The sequence below is a fragment of the Phytophthora cinnamomi genome, assembly GCF_018691715.1.
Source record: "Phytophthora cinnamomi strain GKB4 chromosome Unknown Contig118, whole genome shotgun sequence".
Lineage (NCBI taxonomy): Eukaryota > Oomycota > Peronosporomycetes > Peronosporales > Peronosporaceae > Phytophthora > Phytophthora cinnamomi.
Genome location: NW_027151051.1, coordinates 101,164 through 119,037, shown reverse-complemented (window position 1 = coordinate 119,037; position 17,874 = coordinate 101,164). Strand labels below are relative to the sequence as shown.

General features: G+C 54.8%; 4 protein-coding genes across 4 annotated transcripts; 3 read left to right on the top strand and 1 right to left on the bottom strand.

Moving 5' to 3' along the window:
- Positions 1 to 1,729: 1,729 nt before the first annotated feature.
- Positions 1,730 to 3,832, bottom strand: IUM83_19829 (ATP-binding Cassette (ABC) Superfamily; the record flags this gene model as incomplete). Its single annotated transcript, XM_067944897.1, has 1 exon — positions 1,730 to 3,832. The coding sequence occupies one exon, from the start codon at positions 3,830 to 3,832 to the stop codon at positions 1,730 to 1,732; it is 2,103 nt and encodes a 700-aa protein (XP_067781307.1).
- A 1,509-nt stretch (positions 3,833 to 5,341) lies between these two features.
- IUM83_19828 (multidrug resistance protein ABC superfamily) lies at positions 5,342 to 9,202 on the top strand (the record flags this gene model as incomplete). Its single annotated transcript, XM_067944896.1, has 1 exon — positions 5,342 to 9,202. The coding sequence occupies one exon, from the start codon at positions 5,342 to 5,344 to the stop codon at positions 9,200 to 9,202; it is 3,861 nt and encodes a 1,286-aa protein (XP_067781306.1).
- Positions 9,203 to 10,159: 957 nt separating this feature from the next.
- Positions 10,160 to 14,014, top strand: IUM83_19827 (ABC transporter B family member 2; the record flags this gene model as incomplete). The annotated part of the gene is made up of 1 exon (XM_067944895.1): positions 10,160 to 14,014. The coding sequence occupies one exon, from the start codon at positions 10,160 to 10,162 to the stop codon at positions 14,012 to 14,014; it is 3,855 nt and encodes a 1,284-aa protein (XP_067781303.1).
- A 561-nt stretch (positions 14,015 to 14,575) lies between these two features.
- IUM83_19826 (Homeodomain-like DNA binding domain-containing transcription factor) lies at positions 14,576 to 14,977 on the top strand (the record flags this gene model as incomplete). The annotated part of the gene is made up of 1 exon (XM_067944894.1): positions 14,576 to 14,977. One exon carries the CDS (start codon positions 14,576 to 14,578, stop codon positions 14,975 to 14,977), a length of 402 nt encoding a protein of 133 aa, XP_067781302.1.
- Positions 14,978 to 17,874: the final 2,897 nt, after the last annotated feature.

Genomic DNA, 17,874 nt, shown 5'->3' with positions numbered 1-17,874 from the left:
GTTCAGGGTCTTGACATCCCGGCCATCCAGGTAGATCGTGCCGCTGGTCGGGTCGTAAAACCGCTCAATCAAGGCGATCAGTGTACTCTTGCCGCCTCCACTGGCACCTGCGAAGGCCACCGTCTGACCAGGATCGATACTGACGTTGTAGTCACGTAGGATCTGTGCGTCGGGACGGCTCGGGTACGTGAAGTTGACGTTGACCGCCTCGATCTTGCCTTCGCAAGACTCAGGGATGATACCCTCGTCCTCCTTCTCGGCATCAATAGCACTCGCAGTATCCAGGATCGCGAACAGTTCCTCGGCAGCACCCGCAGCCTTGGAAACCGCAATCACATTCGGTGAGATTCGTCCAATGGAGCTTATTCCCATCATGACGCCAAAGAAGACAGCAAAAACATCTCCTGGCGTCGATTGCCCTTTTGAGGCCTTCCATCCACCGTACCAGAGGCCAACAGAGTACATAACCCACATGCCAGCTAGGAACAGCGCCAATGCCGCTGTGACCAGCTTGCTCAACTTGATATTTTCCGTCTCCGCCTTGTCAAAAACTTTTCGATAGCATTCTCCTCTCCGTTCAATGAAGCCACAGTGCGGATAGAGCCCAATGTCTCCTCCGCCACCGATTCAGCTTCAGCATACAGCTTCTGCGCGGATTCAGATATGAAAGTGAACATCTTGATCCATGGCAGGCATAACGGCCGACATCACCAGCGTCATAACCCAACCACGCAATCCAAGACGAAACCCTCGGCAAATTGAATGGAGTATCGAAATGAGTCTCCGAGCATGTGGCCCATGCCATCCTTAATCCTCACCGCATCACCCGTCAACCGATTCGACAACGGCATTGCGTCGTTCGCGTCATACCAACTGATGTCCGTGTACAGCATGTGCGTGAGCGTTTCACTTCTGACCTCCTTCATCTGCCTCTCCGCAGCGTAGTAGAAGGCCGCGTAGGAGAAGTAGCCCGTCAAGAACATGAAGATGGTGATGTACAGATAGTTGAACGCCGCTTGTTTACTGCGCCCATGTCCACCGGCGTAGTCGTGAATCCCGCCAATACATTGCCGACACAATAGCCATGAGCGGGAACAGCGCACCGTTGACCCCGTCGTGATGATTCCAACCACCAGCAGAACCTTGTCGAGCGGCGTAGCGTAGCGGTACAAATGAAGGAACTTGAAGGAGGTGGAGCTATTGGGCGCTAGTTCATCACGAACACTCGGCCCCTTCATGGTGTTGTCTCTTGTCTTGTCCAAATGCGTACGTAGTCCACCGACATCGACAGCAACGACTCAAGGGGCTTCTGCACGCCGTCATCGCGAGCATGGTTGTCACTGCGCGAATGAACGTGTCACACTGGGTTTTGCTTGAAGGGTAGTCGGCGAATTTCAATTGATCGAGGCATTTAGTCGCGCCACTCCAAGCGGTATGTGTTAACCTTACGAACGGTGAACACCTTTCCGAGGCGTCGAATAATCGTCTCGTTGGTACGCGAACGTCGAATAATCAAATTCTCAACAGGTTGCATCTGTGATCAGCGTATGCAATCATTTCAAGCCCGACTTTGTATGAAATACAAAAGCTTGGCAAGCAAATAGTCCTTGCTTGATACGATGTCTAGGGTCTAGTATAGGCTTGAGTGCGTACATACAACGAGCTAGTTTGTTTGTGGAAGCCGTCGTTGAATATGTAGTGAGTGAGCCGTTACTCTGTAGGCCTCCCTTCAGTCCATGCCTGGGAACTTCACACATGTGTGGAACTCGCCGCACTCGCCCATGAGATCGACATGCTTGTCGTCATCGACAGCAGCCTTGTTGCATTTCTGGACTAGTTTCCAGTCGTACTCTTGGCCCACCTGCCATTCCGCACCAATTCCCTTGGCGGCCAACTGATCCTTGTCGACGCTCGAGAAGTAAATCTTGGCCCCCGTTTTGGAGCAGAGGCGTTCGAGCGATGGCAACAGCTCCGTCGCGTATTCCTTTTTCCAGACAGGAAAGCGCAACTTGTAGTCTTGGCCAAATGTGTGCTCACGCCAAGCCCTGATATCTTCCAGGTGGAGGTCTCCAAACACAAGGGAAGAAATGCTGGGGGCCATGTCTCCGTTCTGCTCGTGGGCCTTGCTGGACTTCTTCTTTCGCTTCATTTGCTCCGGGATATCACGGAGCGCGGTCTGCAGAGCGATCGTATATTCATCACCAAGTCCCACGGCAACAAGGCATAACGGGAGCTCCATCGCCTCGGCTTGAGCTGCAATGGTCTGGGAGGATATGCTTTGAATAGGGACCACGTTTGTCTTTGGGTCGATCGTTGTGAGGAGCACCACGTGAGGCATAGCCCTGTGTTCAGCAGCGTATGACTCGTACAGAGCATTCAACGCCAGAAACGAGTCCTTACCGCCGCTCCAAAACATCACCACGAGGTCGTTATTGGTGCCGGAGCCAGCATCGGCGCCCTCCGGCCAGAGCATTTGGCCGCCCGGGGACCTTTTCGCGAAACCGCGAGAGCGACGACGCGGCTGCAGGAAGACATTGCCAGCAAGTGTGTTTTTGCGACGAGACGGGTCCTTGACGTTGGCATGGCCGTAGGGGCAGTGGCGACAGCCGTTGCCACAGCAAACCTGACGCTCCTTCAGAATATACGCCGTCATCACGGAGTAGCCCGTCGCCGGGTCCGTGTACATGGCCTGCTTGTTGTTGCACGCCGCGCGATGCAGCTCCTCGATCTCCAACATCTCCGCGCTTTTGGTCTTCTCAGCATTGGCGTCGCTCCCGACCAGCGACGAGTCGAAGAGCTTGTATGGGAACATTGAGCCCTTCATCCAACTGCCCTCTGGCTCGTGCAGTGCGTGTACGAGCCACTCGAGTGCCACCAGCAGCCGCCTCGTCGGTCGCGTGAACATGGACGTTCCGTCCACCATGAACACCTTGGGCGCCTTGTCGCCCGCCAGCAGCGTCGTCCACCAGGACCCCACCCGTCCTTCCAGCAGCTCCGTCTCCGTCTTGTCCAGACTCAGTCCGCACAGCGCCACGACCACCACGTCCACTTCCTCCCCGGTCTTCAGCTCCTCGACCACGTGTCCCCCCGCAGCCTCCACGATCTCGCGCATCCAGCCCTTGGTGCCGAGGAACAGCGGCTCCAGCCACTCCACCATCAGAACCCTCGGTTGTGCGCCCCTCCCGTCCACAAAGCCTCTAGCTTCCTGCTTCAACTGCTGTAGCTTGTCCCAGTGCTCCTGGGCCATGGCCTCGCCCGCCTCCGGCACGCCCAGGGCGTCCGCGAGCTGCCGGAACTGCAGCACCAGCGCGTCCTCGAGGCTCGTGGGGTTGCACGTCACGATCCGCGTCAACTTGTCCCCCGGCCTCAGCTCGCAGCCATCAGCTGCTGCTGCAATGCCATCGGCCTGCACCAACTGGTGCGAGCTGACGTCATTGCTATTGCTGCTGCTGCTGCTGTCGCTGTCGACGGCCGCGTGCACGCTGGCCAGGTCGATGGAGCAGACCTTGCACGAGCTCTGCGTGAGCACCACGTCGGGCCGCAGCGCCGCCAGCCGCGCCGCGTTCAGGTGGTAGAGCGAGGCCGCGCTGGCCAGCGCCTCGCGCACCTGGCTGTGCGTGTCGGCGGAGCTCGTGAAGGCCGTGCGCGCGGCCGTGAGCGCCGGCAGATGCAGCGCCGAGGCGGGGAAGTCGCACTCGTGCGAACGCCCCACCAGCTGCGGGACGGGGGCGCAGGAGGGGAGGGACTGGCAGGCGGACAGCAGCGCACAAACGTTCTCGGTCGCGGACGGCAGCAGCGACACCACGCGCAGGGCGGAGCGGCGAGCGGGCATGGTTGGGTGGCTGGATGAGCGTTTTGGAGTGGGGTTGGCGGAATATAACCCCGGGGATGAGAGGTTTAATTTGATTAGCGAGGATTGAACCCACGATTGGTTGCAGGTGGATTGAGTGACGCTTCAAGATCGTTTTGGTGGTGCAGACGGATGGTGGTGCTGCATCCACAACTCGGGTTACATGCCGTTCTTGATGACGAGTACCGGGGCCTCCGCCACAAATTAGCAAGACGAAGCCGTCGACTGGGGCGCGTGCTTGCTAGAGAGTTGGGGTATTATACAAGGTATCGCTCTTGCGATATGAAGAGGAGGTGTCGAGGTCAAATGAGGTCAAAAGAGCTCTGGCGTCCCGTAATCGGCCCTACGTCATGTAGCAGGAGCTGTGCTCGTCCCACAGACGCAAGTGCTACATATGGGTTGGACAAGGTGCAGAGAGCAACAACGATAACAAACCAGCACCAGCAGCGATCGACACGTGGAGTGAGCTGCAGCGGTCTCGTTTCTCGTCCCGTGGCTGGAATGCTTGCGTGGCGCGCGTGCATTCCCTACTGCTAGCAAAGACCGAGACTGTGACTTCGCTGCGATGGCACAGCAGTCAATTCATTTTGTCCACAATTGCACATCAAAACAAAGTACTGTCGGAATGTGTGCGGTTGAACCTGTCAGACCTGATGGCGAGGCGGTACGAACGTTGACTTGCTCTCACTATGCATCCAAAACCTTCGAGAACGCATGCTTACTCACGCGTCATTGGCCGTTTTGATGACGCCGAAAACCTTTCGCATCACATGTCCTTCCATACCCGTTTCATCCGATCTTTAATTGACTATTTAAAAAACCTTGTCAACATAAATATACCTTTTTAAACCGCTGTTTGATGCCATCGACACCGTCTGTTCGCGAGTGTCGCGCTGATTATATCGGCGAAAGTTGACACCTGCACGGTACTCGCCGACCGTTGGGGGCATCCGGGGCCTCGATTCCAGGGCAGCGTGGCCGCTTTGCTGTGACCGCACCGGACAGCCGCACGGGCTGATTGCACTGGACAGCCAAGTGCTTCCAGCGCCTGGCGATCGCTGCGAGCCAACGTAGGCTAGCACCTCTCTGAGCCGATACTTGGTGTGGTTTACGCACGGATCTTACCCCGCTTGATTGCCCATCGCGCCTGTCCATGTCGTTTCACCAAGCGTTTGACTCGCTCCAGTCGCGCCGCTGTCCCCCATCTCATCAGCGGGCAGCCTGCAACAACAGCGGGCAGCCTGCAACAACGCTATCATCGTGTCAACCACGGCACCCAGCAGCAACAACCTCAGCTGCAGTCCACCACCACCACTATGACCTCTCGCAGGCTTCCTTTATACAGCCCCACGGTCCTCCCAACGCCGCCTTCTTTCAAGATCGCAGGTCGGCGCATAGCCCGGCCACCACCCAGAATGATGGTCCTGGTGCAACTAACGGCGGCATCGCTCGCTCACTTTCCAATTCGCCGCCAGTCCCGCAAGCGCCGCCATGCCGAGCCTGGACAAGTCGGAGCTGGACAGCGACGCCGCGTACCTGCGCGCCGAGACGCCGCGCGCCTCCGCTGCCGTGGCCGTCAATGTCGACAAGCCGCCGCAGACCAGCAGCGAGTCCGGCAGCGCCGACTCGAAGAAGGAGCCGAGTCTGCGCCGCCAGATCGTGCACGGCGGGCCCACGTCCTTCAAGTTCACGCACCTGTACCGCTTCGCCACGCCGCTGGACAAGCTGCTGCTGGTCGTGGGCGTGCTCACGGCCGGGGCCAACGGCGCGCTGTTCCCGCTCATGGCCGTCGTGTTCGGCGACGTGCTCACGGGCTTCACGAGCATCCCCGTGGACATGGACACGGTCAACAGGGCGGCGCTGGACTTCGCCCTCATCGCCGTGGCCATGTTCTTCACGGACTACATCTCCTACGTCACGTTCTACTACAGCGCCGAGCGCCAGATGAAGGCGCTGCGCAGCGAGGCGCTCAAGCACATGCTGTACCTGGACATCAGCTGGTACGACGAGAACGACGCGCTGCAGCTCTCGAGCCGCCTGACGGGCGACACGGTCAAGATCAAGGACGGCATGGGCCAGAAGCTCGGCGACTCCTTCCGCTTCACGGTGCAGTTCATCGTGGGGTTCGCCATCGGCTTCGTGCGCGGCTGGGACATCACGCTGGTGATGGCCTGTGTCATGCCCTTCATGACGGTGTCGCTGGGCTGGCTCATCAAGACGCTGCGCATCAAGTCCGACTGGGCGCAGAAGGTGTATGCGGAAGCTGGATCTGTGGCGGAGGAGACGCTGGGGTCGATTCGAACGGTGGCGTCGCTGAATGGAGAGCACAAGGCTATTCAGAAGTTCGAGAAGAAGGTGTTTGAGGCCGAGAAGGAGAACATCGCCCTGCACAAGATGACGTCCTTGGTGTTCTCCATGTTTCTGGGGAGCGTGTGGGTCATGTACTCCATTGGTCTGTGGTACGGGGGGTGGAAAGCTTCTCACGGGCACACGACGCCTGGGGATGTGTTTGCCGCGTTTTTCGGTGTTATGATGGGTACGGGCTCCCTCGCGCAGATCTCGCCGAACGTGACTGCGGTTTCCAAGGCTGCGGGTGCTGCCGAGGAACTGTTCGCGATTCTGGATACTGCGAGTGCTATTGATGCCGAGAAGGAGGACGAGGGTATCATCCCTGAGTCTTGCGAAGGCAAGATCGAGGCGGTCAACGTCAACTTCACGTACCCGAGCCGTCCCGACGCACAGATCCTACGTGACTACAACGTCAGTATCGAACCTGGTCAGACGGTGGCCTTCGCAGGTGCCAGTGGAGGTGGCAAGAGTACACTGATCGCCTTGATTGAGCGGTTTTACGACCCGACCAGCGGCACGATCTACCTGGATGGCCGGGATGTCAAGACCCTGAACGTCAAGTGGCTGCGCTCGCAGATCGGCATGGTGTCGCAGGAGCCTGTGCTGTTCGCCACCACCATCTTCGAGAACATTGCCATGGGAGGCGACAACGTGACCCGTGACGAAGCCATCGAGGCGTGCAAACTGTCGAACGCGCACAACTTCATCATGTCGTTGCCGGAGCAGTACGACACGCTGGTGGGGGAGAAGGGTGTGTCTCTGTCTGGCGGTCAGAAGCAGCGAGTCGCCATTGCCCGTGCCATCGTGCGCAAGCCGAACATTTTGGTGCTGGACGAGGCCACGAGTGCGTTGGATAACGAGAGCGAGAAGATCGTGCAGGCTGCGCTGAACGACCTGATGGCCACGACGAACATGACGACGCTGGTGATCGCCCACCGATTGAGCACGATCCGCCACGCCGACAAGATCGTGGTTCTGAACGAGGGCCACATTGTGGAGAGCGGCACTCATGACGAGTTGTTGCAGATCGAGCACGGCATCTACCAGAACATGTATCGCATCCAGGAGTTGCGCTCGCAGGAGGAGCAGGAGGAGGCTGAGAAGCGTGAGGCGGAGAACGAATTGGCAAGTACGAAGTTGACGCGGACGTTGAGTGGCGTATCGGCGAAGACGAACATTTCGGTGCGCGCTGTGGAGAAGAACTTCTTGGACAAGAAGCCGTTTGGCCTGATGGATATTGCGCGTATGTGCAAGCCTGAATTCAATTATTTCATTATCGGACTGATCGGTGCGTGCGTGGGGGGTATTGCCATGCCAGCATCTGCCCTGTTGATCACAGGAATGATAACATCGATGACGGAGAAGTATGGATTGTACCAGAGTACCGGTGACAGGTCCTACCTGAGTGAACTGTATGATAAGGTGGAGTTGTATGGCATCCTCTACCTTGTTGGTGCTGCTGTGATCGCGACGTTCATGTACATGCAGACATACTGTTTCAAGTACATCGAAGAGAAGACTACCACTCGCCTGCGTAACACCAATTTTGAGGGACTCTGTCGCCAAAACGTTGGCTTTTTCGACGAGAAGGAGAACGCTACAGGTGCGTTGACTGCCGACCTCGCCACGAACGCTACCAAGGTCGCCTTGCTGTCTGGTGACTCACAAGCACGTGTGTTTCAAGCAATCTTCACGTTGGCTGCTGCTCTCGTTATTTCATTTGGATTCGGTAGTTGGCTGCTGTCACTGATCATGTTGGCCATCACGCCTTTCTTGCTGTTCGGCCATGTGGCACGCATGAAACAAATGCAAGGAGGTGGTTTGATTTCTGACGACCTGGCCATCCCTGGAGCTCACGCGTCCGAAGTGCTGAGCAATATTCGAACTGTCGCTGCCTTGGGTATCGAGAAGAGATCTGCTGAAGTTTTCGACGAATTGCTGGAAGAGCCCCTCCAGAAGGGCAGCAAGGAAGCTCAGATCAACGGCGTATCGCTGGGCTTCAGCTCCTTCATCATGATGGCGACGTATGCTTTCATCTTTTGGTTCGGAGCCAAAAGGGTCAATGACGGAACGATTGGCTTTACAGAAATGATGCGGACGCTGATGTCCATTATGATGTCGATCCAGATCGTCAGCAGTGCTTCCACCTTCATGGGCGACGCCCCGAAGGCGTTCAAGGCCGGATCCACTATCTTCGCTATCCGTGACCGAGTCGCCCCCATCGATTCGTTTAACTCTGACGGCTTCCGTCCGATGAAGGTTGAGGGTCGTCTCGAGTTCAAGGACATCTCGTTCCGATACCCCACTCGCCCGGAAATCAACGTGCTCAAGAACTACAACCTCACCATTGAAGCTGGCCAAACAGTGGCGTTCTGCGGTCCGAGCGGTGGTGGTAAGAGTACTATCATCTCGCTGATCGAGCGGTTCTACGACCCCGTGGTGGGCGAGGTGCTGCTGGACGGCCACAACATTAAGGACCTGAACCTGAACTGGCTGCGCAGCCAGATCGGCCTGGTGGGTCAGGAGCCCACGCTGTTCATTGGCACTATTGCGGAGAACATCGCGTACGGACTGGCGGAGCAGCCGAGTCAGCAGGAGATCGAGGAGGCTGCGAAGATGGCCAACGCGCACGATTTTATTACGCAGTTCCCGGACGGCTACAACACGCAGGTGGGCATGAAGGGTGAGCAGTTGTCTGGCGGCCAGAAGCAGCGTATCGCCATCGCTCGTGCTATCCTGAAGAACCCCAACATCTTGCTGCTGGACGAGGCGACGAGTGCCTTGGACTCGGAGAGCGAGAAGGTGGTGCAGGAGGCTCTGGACAAGGTGGTGGCGTTGAAGCGGCGTACGACGATCGTCATTGCTCACCGGTTGTCAACCATCCGTCGCGCGGACAAGATCTGTGTGGTGAGTGGTGGGAAGATCGCGGAGCAGGGCACGCACCAGGAGCTGCTGCAGCTGAACGGCATCTACGCTGGTCTAGTAGAGTCGGCATCGATGTAGAGGCGTACTAAATCAGATATAACGTGTTTGGGATACTAAGGATCACGATCATCCTTTTAGACGTCGTCCTGCATACTTGCCACTGTAGCTACTGCATCGTGGCATTGTCCTCGCATGCTACGGTCGCCATAGTACGGGGGACTATTTTGAGAACCAGTTCTCCGTACAACAAAATTTGCTACCTAGACTGGAATTTTCCGGTTGTCCCTCTCCAGTGATCGCCTGGGGATTGGCGATCGCAATCCGCTGGCCCAATACCGTTCGCAATCATATCCTGCGTGTTGACGGATCCGGTGCAGCGCTTTGGGATTCAGAGCCCCGTTCCTGTGCTTCTTACCTGCTGTCTATCTTTGAGAAGCGCACACATTCCGTCCCCCGTACGAATAACGATCGCTCTGAGTGATGCGTATCGCCGCTCATGGCGATTGTGCTGTCGGCTCGACGCCGTTGCTTCGCGCCTGCCGACTCGCGATTATTTTCCGGTTTGCTGACGCCAAAGTTGCACTTCGCCGCCTCACAATCAGCCAGGATAAGGGCACTTCACTTGGAACCCAAGCCATCCAAACCTCCGAGTCTCCCCAATGCTCTTCCGCCCTGCATTTCCTAGCATTTAATTCCTCCTCATGAGCATCGTCGCGTTCTTTCGCAGATGCACGCGGTACAGTACCTCGGGGCAATCAGCTCGATTGCCACAGGGCGAGAATAAACTCATTCCGATGTTTATGAATCCCGTTGCCAAATCCGGTAACAACTTCGACAGGTTTGATGTGCTATCAGCTCGTCGTCCTGTTGCTGTGTCAAATACAACGCCCCGCACATCGTGCGTGTCGTTCATTTTGCAAGTCGCCGGCTCCCACCCAAGCGCCAACCAAGACGACGAAGAAGAAGTTCACCGATTGCAGTTTAAAATTTAGAGCCCCGTTGCAGTCGCTGACACTACAGTAATTCGCCTGGAAGATGCCCAGCTTGGACAAGTCCGACTTGGACGACATCTCGTACCAGAAGGTGGAAACGCCTCGCGCCGCAGCTGTCGACGTCAGTGAACCAGCCAAAACCAAGAAGGATGGGGCCACCAGCAGCGAGTCCAGCACCAAGGAGCCCAACCTCCGAGACGAAATCGTGCACGACGGCCCCACCTCCTTCAAGTTCGCCAACTTGTATCGCTACGCTACCACGTTCGACAAGGTTCTGCTGGCGGTGGGTATCGTCACGACGGGGGCCAACGGTGCACTGTTCCCGCTCATGGCCATCGTGTTCGGCAATGTATTGACGGGGTTCTCCACCACGCCCGTGGACATGGACACGGTGAACAGCGCGGCTCTCGACTATCTGTACATCGCAGTTTTCATGTTCTTCACGGACTACATCTCCTACGTGGCCTTCTACTACAGCGCAGAGAGGCAGATGAAGGCGTTGAGGAGCGAAGCGCTCAAGCACATGCTGTACATGGACATCAGTTGGTACGATGAGAATGATGCACTGCAGTTGTCGAGTCGGTTGACGGGTGATACTGTGAGGATTAAGGACGGCATGGGACAGAAGCTCGGCGACGCGTTTCGCTTCACCACTCAGTTCTTCGTGGGCTTTATCATTGGTTTCGCCCGTGGATGGGATATTACGCTGGTGATGGCCTGTGTCATGCCGGTGATGACTGTTTCTTTGAGTTGGTTGATCAAGACGATGCGCATCAAGTCCGACTGGGCGCAGAAGGTGTACGCGGAGGCGGGTTCCGTGGCGGAGGAGACGTTGGGGTCGATCCGTACTGTGGCGTCATTGAATGGAGAGCACAAGGCGATCTCAAAGTTTGAGAAGAAAGTTTTTGAGGCCGAGAAGGAGAATATCGCGCTACACAAGATGTCGTCCGCGGTGTTTGCTATGTTCTTGGCTAATATCTGGGTCATGTACTCGGTTGGTCTCTGGTATGGTGGATGGAAGGCGTCCAAGGGCAACACCTCGCCCGCAGACGTGTTCGCGGCGTTCTTTGGCGTGCTAATGGGAACCTTTTCACTTGCACAAATCTCACCGAACGTGACTGCAGTTTCGAAGGCTGCGGGTGCTGCCGAGGAACTGTTCGCGATTCTGGATACTGCGAGTGCTATTGATGCCGAGAAGGAGGATGAGGGTATCATCCCTGAGTCTTGCGAAGGCAAGATCGAGGCGGTCAACGTCAACTTCACGTACCCGAGCCGTCCCGACGCACAGATCCTACGTGACTACAACGTCAGTATCGATCCTGGTCAGACGGTGGCCTTCGCAGGTGCCAGTGGAGGCGGCAAGAGTACACTGATCGCCTTGATCGAGCGGTTCTACGACCCGACCAGCGGCACGATCTACCTGGATGGCCGGGATGTCAAGACCCTGAACGTCAAGTGGCTGCGCTCGCAGATCGGCATGGTGTCGCAGGAGCCTGTGCTGTTCGCCACCACCATCTTCGAGAACATTGCCATGGGAGGCGACAACGTGACCCGTGACGAAGCCATCGAGGCGTGCAAACTGTCGAACGCGCACAACTTCATCATGTCGTTGCCGGAGCAGTACGACACGCTGGTGGGGGAGAAGGGTGTGTCTCTGTCTGGCGGTCAGAAGCAGCGAGTCGCCATTGCCCGTGCCATCGTGCGCAAGCCGAACATTTTGGTGCTGGACGAGGCCACGAGTGCGTTGGATAACGAGAGCGAGAAGATCGTGCAGGCTGCGCTGAACGACCTGATGGCCACGACGAAAATGACGACGCTGGTGATCGCCCATCGTCTGAGCACGATCCGCCACGCCGACAAGATCGTGGTTCTGAACGAGGGCCACATTGTGGAGAGCGGCACTCATGACGAGTTGTTGCAGATCGAGCACGGCATCTACCAGAACATGTATCGCATCCAGGAGTTGCGCTCGCAGGAGGAGCAGGAGGAGGCTGAGAAGCGTGAGGCGGAGAACGAATTGGCAAGTACGAAGCTGACACGGACGTTGAGTGGCGTATCGGCGAAGACGAACATTTCGGTGCGCGCTGTGGAGAAGAACTTCTTGGACAAGAAACCGTTTGGCCTGATGGACATGCTGAAGCTCAACAAACTCGAGGTGAACTACTTCATCGTTGGGCTTATTGGTACGTGCGTGGCTGGGATTTCCATGCCGGCGTCAGCTCTGCTGGTTACGGGCATGATCACGTCTATGACTGAGCAGTATGGAGAGTATCAAAGTTCCGGTGACAGCTCACACCTAACGACACTGTACAACGACGTGGAGCTGTACGGCATCCTGTACCTCGTCGGCGCAGTTGTGGTGGCCATCTCTACGTTCATGCAAGTCTACTGCTTCAAGTTCATGGAGGAGAAGATCACCACACGTCTTCGTAACGTCAACTTCAGGGGATTGTGCCGCCAAAACGTGGGTTTCTTCGATGAAAAGGAGAACGCCACGGGTGCGTTGACTGCCGACCTCGCCACGAACGCCACCAAGGTCTCTCTGTTGTCTGGTGAGTCGCAATCCCGCGCGTTCCAGGCTGTCTTCACTTTGATCGCTGCTCTTGTGATCTCGTTCGGATTCGGTAGTTGGCTGTTGTCCCTCATCATGGTGGCGCTGATCCCATTTCTGCTCTTCGGCCACGTTGCTCGCATGAAGCAGATGGAGAACAGCGGCTTAATCTCGGACGACTTGGCCATCCCTGGAGCTCACGCGTCCGAAGTTCTCAGCAACATTCGCACTGTGGCTGCTCTGGGCATCGAGACGAAATCTGTAGACGTGTTCGACGATCTCCTGGCCGAGCCGCTTCGCAAAGGCAGCAAGGAGGCGCAGGTTAATGGTTTGTCGTTGGGTTTCAGCTCCTTCATCATGATGGCGACGTACGCGCTCATCTTCTGGTTCGGCGCCAAGAAGGTGAACGATGGTACCGTTGGATTCACCGAGATGATGCGAACATTGATGGCCATCACAATGTCGATTCAAATCGTCAGCAGCGCCTCAACCTTCTTGGGTGATGCGCCCAAGGCGTTCAAGGCCGGATCCACTATCTTCGCTATCCGTGACCGAGTCGCCCCCATCGATTCGTTTAACTCTGACGGCTTCCGTCCGATGAAGGTTGAGGGTCGTCTCGAGTTCAAGGACATCTCGTTCCGATACCCCACTCGCCCGGAAATCAACGTGCTCAAGAACTACAACCTCACCATTGAAGCTGGCCAAACAGTGGCGTTCTGCGGTCCGAGCGGTGGTGGTAAGAGTACTATCATCTCGCTGATCGAGCGGTTCTACGACCCCGTGGTGGGCGAGGTGCTGCTGGACGGCCACAACATTAAGGACCTGAACCTGAACTGGCTGCGCAGCCAGATCGGCCTGGTGGGTCAGGAGCCCACGCTGTTCATTGGCACTATTGCGGAGAACATCGCGTACGGACTGGCGGAGCAGCCGAGTCAGCAGGAGATCGAGGAGGCTGCGAAGATGGCCAACGCGCACGATTTTATTACGCAGTTCCCGGACGGCTACAACACGCAGGTGGGCATGAAGGGTGAGCAGTTGTCTGGCGGCCAGAAGCAGCGTATCGCCATCGCTCGTGCTATCCTGAAGAACCCCAACATCTTGCTGCTGGACGAGGCGACGAGTGCCTTGGACTCGGAGAGCGAGAAGGTGGTGCAGGAGGCTCTGGACAAGGTGGTGGCGTTGAAGCGGCGTACGACAATTGTCATTGCTCACCGGTTGTCAACCATCCGTCGCGCGGACAAGATCTGTGTGGTGAGTGGAGGGAAGATTGCGGAACAGGGCACGCACCAGGAGCTGCTGCAGCTGAACGGTATCTACGCTGGTCTAGTAGAGTCGGCATCGATGTAGAGGAGTACTAAATCAGATATAACTTGTTTGGGATACTACGATCATTCTTTTAGGCGTCGTCCTGCATACTTGCCACTGTAGCTACTGCATCGTGGCATTGTCCTCGCATGCTACGGTCGCCATAGTACGGGGGACTATTTTGAGAACCAGTTCTACGTACAACAAAATTTGCTCCATCGGCTATCTACCGCGAACACAGTGTGTGGGAGTCTGCCAGTGCACAAGATTTGCCACAGCCGCTATGGGATTCAGCACCGGATCTGCCAACGCAACAGGCTTGATTACAATCGGTTTTGGACCAGCGGATTGCCCTCGCCGATCCCACGTGATCACAGGAGAGGAACGGCTGGAAAACACATACACGTACAGACGAGGGCGTGAATAAGGAACGGGTGTCATCCTATAACCTTAAAAACCTAATATTATGCTATTCTAGAGGTAAGAGCTTGAAGCACTGACATTGGCCATCGCCATTGGCCAGCTGGGCCTGCTGGCAGAGCTGGGTTTTGAATCGGGAAATTCGAATTTGACACGAACAAGATGGAGCGGCAAGCACGGAGAATGCGCCTCACCAAGCAGCAACAGCTCGACCTCTGTGCAATGCGCACCCGCGAGCCAACGTGGAGCCTCGCGGCGCTAGGAGAATGGGCTCGGGAGAAGTTTGTACTGGACAAGGCGCCGGGCAAATCCTCCGTCAAGAGGATCCTGGACAACGAGAGCTCGCTCAAGCGCATTGCGGTCGACTTTCGCTGCCGCAAGAAGGTGTCGCGGGCGTCTATGGTGGCCCTGGACTCCTGCCTCGTCGAGATGGTGCTGTACGCCGAGCAGGAGCATGTGCCCATATCTGGGCGGATGCTGATGATCCTAGGCCGCCTCTACGCGGAAGCCCTCCGTGGTGCAGCAACGCGTGGAATGCGCTGGACGCCGACACCATCAAATCTTGTTGGCTCCACGCCGGATTAAACGTGGACCGAACACAGATTATTGACATAATTAACTAAATCAAGTATTTTGTCCCATCAATGGCAATTTATGCCCTCTAATTGGCTCATACCACTTGAAAGTTGTTATATATCAGGCGTTCCTTATTCACGCCCTCGTCTGTACTCTGTAAGTCTACAACGGTACAGGTGTCCCCGCTGAATCTGGAAAGGTGGGACCAAAAAAAAGTGCGAGGTTACAATATCTGCACAGGTTGCGCATAGACGCTAATGTACTGCTTTTATAGACGCCACTGTACTGCTTTTTAATCAAGAATGTTACGGATCGACATAGCTGAGTTTGCGCCAAATACGATGCCAGAAAGCACCCAGCAGTTCCTGATAGAGGCCGGAGTTACATCATTCCAAGCCTGTAACGCCCAACTTAAGGCTGTATAGATTGAGATCTTCTCCTGCGGCAACCCTACAATATACCGATCAATGCTATCCTCGACCTTAATGCGCGTGAAGAGACTCTTGATGCACGCAATGATGCCCTGATATAAGATATAATGTTCATTGTGGGCCTTTCATTTTCTACCGTGATCTAGCACTCGATGTTTCCCGCCGAGAGACATTTTCCCGCAATGATCTTACTAATTCAGTACATATCACCAGACCAGCTATGGGATTCAGAGCCCCGCTCCTGTGCTTCTTATCTGCTGTCTACCGACTTCCCTGGCTTGTAGTGGATACAGTAAGGGAAATAGCAGATTCTGGCACTATTCCGGAAAAATTGCAAGATTCTGCACCAAATGACAGAATCGGTCACTCAAAACATTTCTGACACTCAGAGTAGTAACAGCTCAACCACGGGTGGCAACAAAAGCAACAAAAAAGCAGCAATAGGAACATCAGGGCCCCGCAGCACAAGAGGACCATGCGCCTGCTTCGCAACAAGCACCAAGGAATCGCGGGGGCAGTGGTGAAGACTGTGCCCTGATGTTCCTCTTACAGACTGCTGTGCTTTCGTTGCTTGTGTTGCAGCAACCTGGCGCAGTACCGTGGCTGAGCTGTTACTATTTGAGTGCCAGAAATGATTTGAGTGACCGATTCTGTCATTTGGTGCAGAATTTGGAAAATTTTCCGTGCCAGAATCTGTCGATTCCCCGGAAACACTCTACCAGGCAAAAAAAAACTCGCTCTTCCGTTTTCAGTCACCGGTGTGCATACCAAATGAGGTGTTGCGTTGAAAAGGCGTGTCTTATTACCCCTTTTGCGTGCCACCTCTGTTAACTACATATAATATACAAGGCATTCAATTGTAAAAGGTCGCAAAATTCGCCCTTTAATAAACGAATTGGCTTTTTGGCGCAACTGATTGGAATTAACGTCAGTGTCATGAGTGGTGGATGTAAACGCATGCAGGCAGTTCTCAATTTTCGTCGTGGCGTCAAGCTGGTAAGTAATCACTGTTCATATTTGTGCATCGTAGCTTAGAGGACTCACCAATACTCTTGCTTAGGTGTCAGAGCGCGGCAAAAGAGCTAAAGACTTGGGGAAAGATGGATCAAAGCGCCACCACTACATTTAACGAGACCCTATACAAGGAATCTCGAGAGCGTCAATTCGCCGACTTGCTCGCACAGCCGGCATGATTCGCATGTTGGGACTAATTTACGAGCAAACTCGAGCTGTTCTAAAGGGTTTCTCGCGCCATCTCACCACACGCGAACCGCTAAACGGTGACTGTACGAAATGTCGCCTACGCTTTCAAGCGACATGGGCGAGCGATATACGGCTTTGATCACTAGGTGCACCGACGGTGCACAGTGTATGCAAGCAGGATTGCAGAAAGAAGTAAGACGAACGTTTAACGTTGTCGTGCATTTACGATTACCATTTTCTACTATCCAATCAGATTCAATGACATCCAAATACCCAAACTGTGGTTTCCCCCGGGGCCTGTCGGACCGGGTAAGCTATCACAATACTTGTACCAAACCGGTAAATTTGTATCTAAATGATTATAGCGGATCTTGTATGCCAAGGGAAGATATACCTCTACATACTGTAATTTCATTGACCGCTCTTCTATGCAATTGTCTACTACACGCCAGGGAAGTAGAGCTTACTCTGCCTGAAACAACATCCCAATAGTAGCCCCTTGTGGGAAATTTGTATGTAAATACTCCGAACCCTATATAATGATTTTGGGACGTTGATTCGGTCTGAGGAAGTCGAATCTCTGTATTAGGAATTTGTATGGACCGTTCTCGGAAGCATCTTCGTGCTGAAACATTTGGTGTTATTCGATGTTAATAGACCAATGAACGGCCACCACAAGTCAGAAAAATGTTTCTGCTACTTTATCTAATGTTTTTGGCTAAAAAAAATTCTTGAGACTGTGGTGAATTTTAAAGTGATATCATACCAAAAGATACGAGTTCATACCGACAAATGCTAGTCAAACCATTTTGTACGAGTCACACCAAAAAGTGCGACGTACTAGTAAGCGAATGCGTGCGTACTTTTTGGTATGAACTTTGTAGGTTTTAGTATAATCAGTATGCATTCCGCTCGTCGGTATATTTTGTTAAGTATACCATATTTGAAAACGCAGTAGCCACAACCGAAGAGTCCGCTCTGCAATGCCGAGCACGACAAATACCATATCAACCGGAGCGTCGTACGCATACAGCAACATAACAGCTCTCCTTCTTAAATCTTCAGAGTAACTCATTGTAAGCGAGAAAACCCCGAATTACCGGGTGATTGGCGGCATTCGGACTTTCTCGTCCTCTAAGGCTGCGAACTTGCCTCTAATCTGAGTTTTAACTTTAGCACAGATCATAGCAAATCCCACCCTACACCTAGTCTCGCCTGTCCTATTCCCAGTTTAAAAAGACCTCGACTTGGCCAAAAAGTGTGAAAGGCACA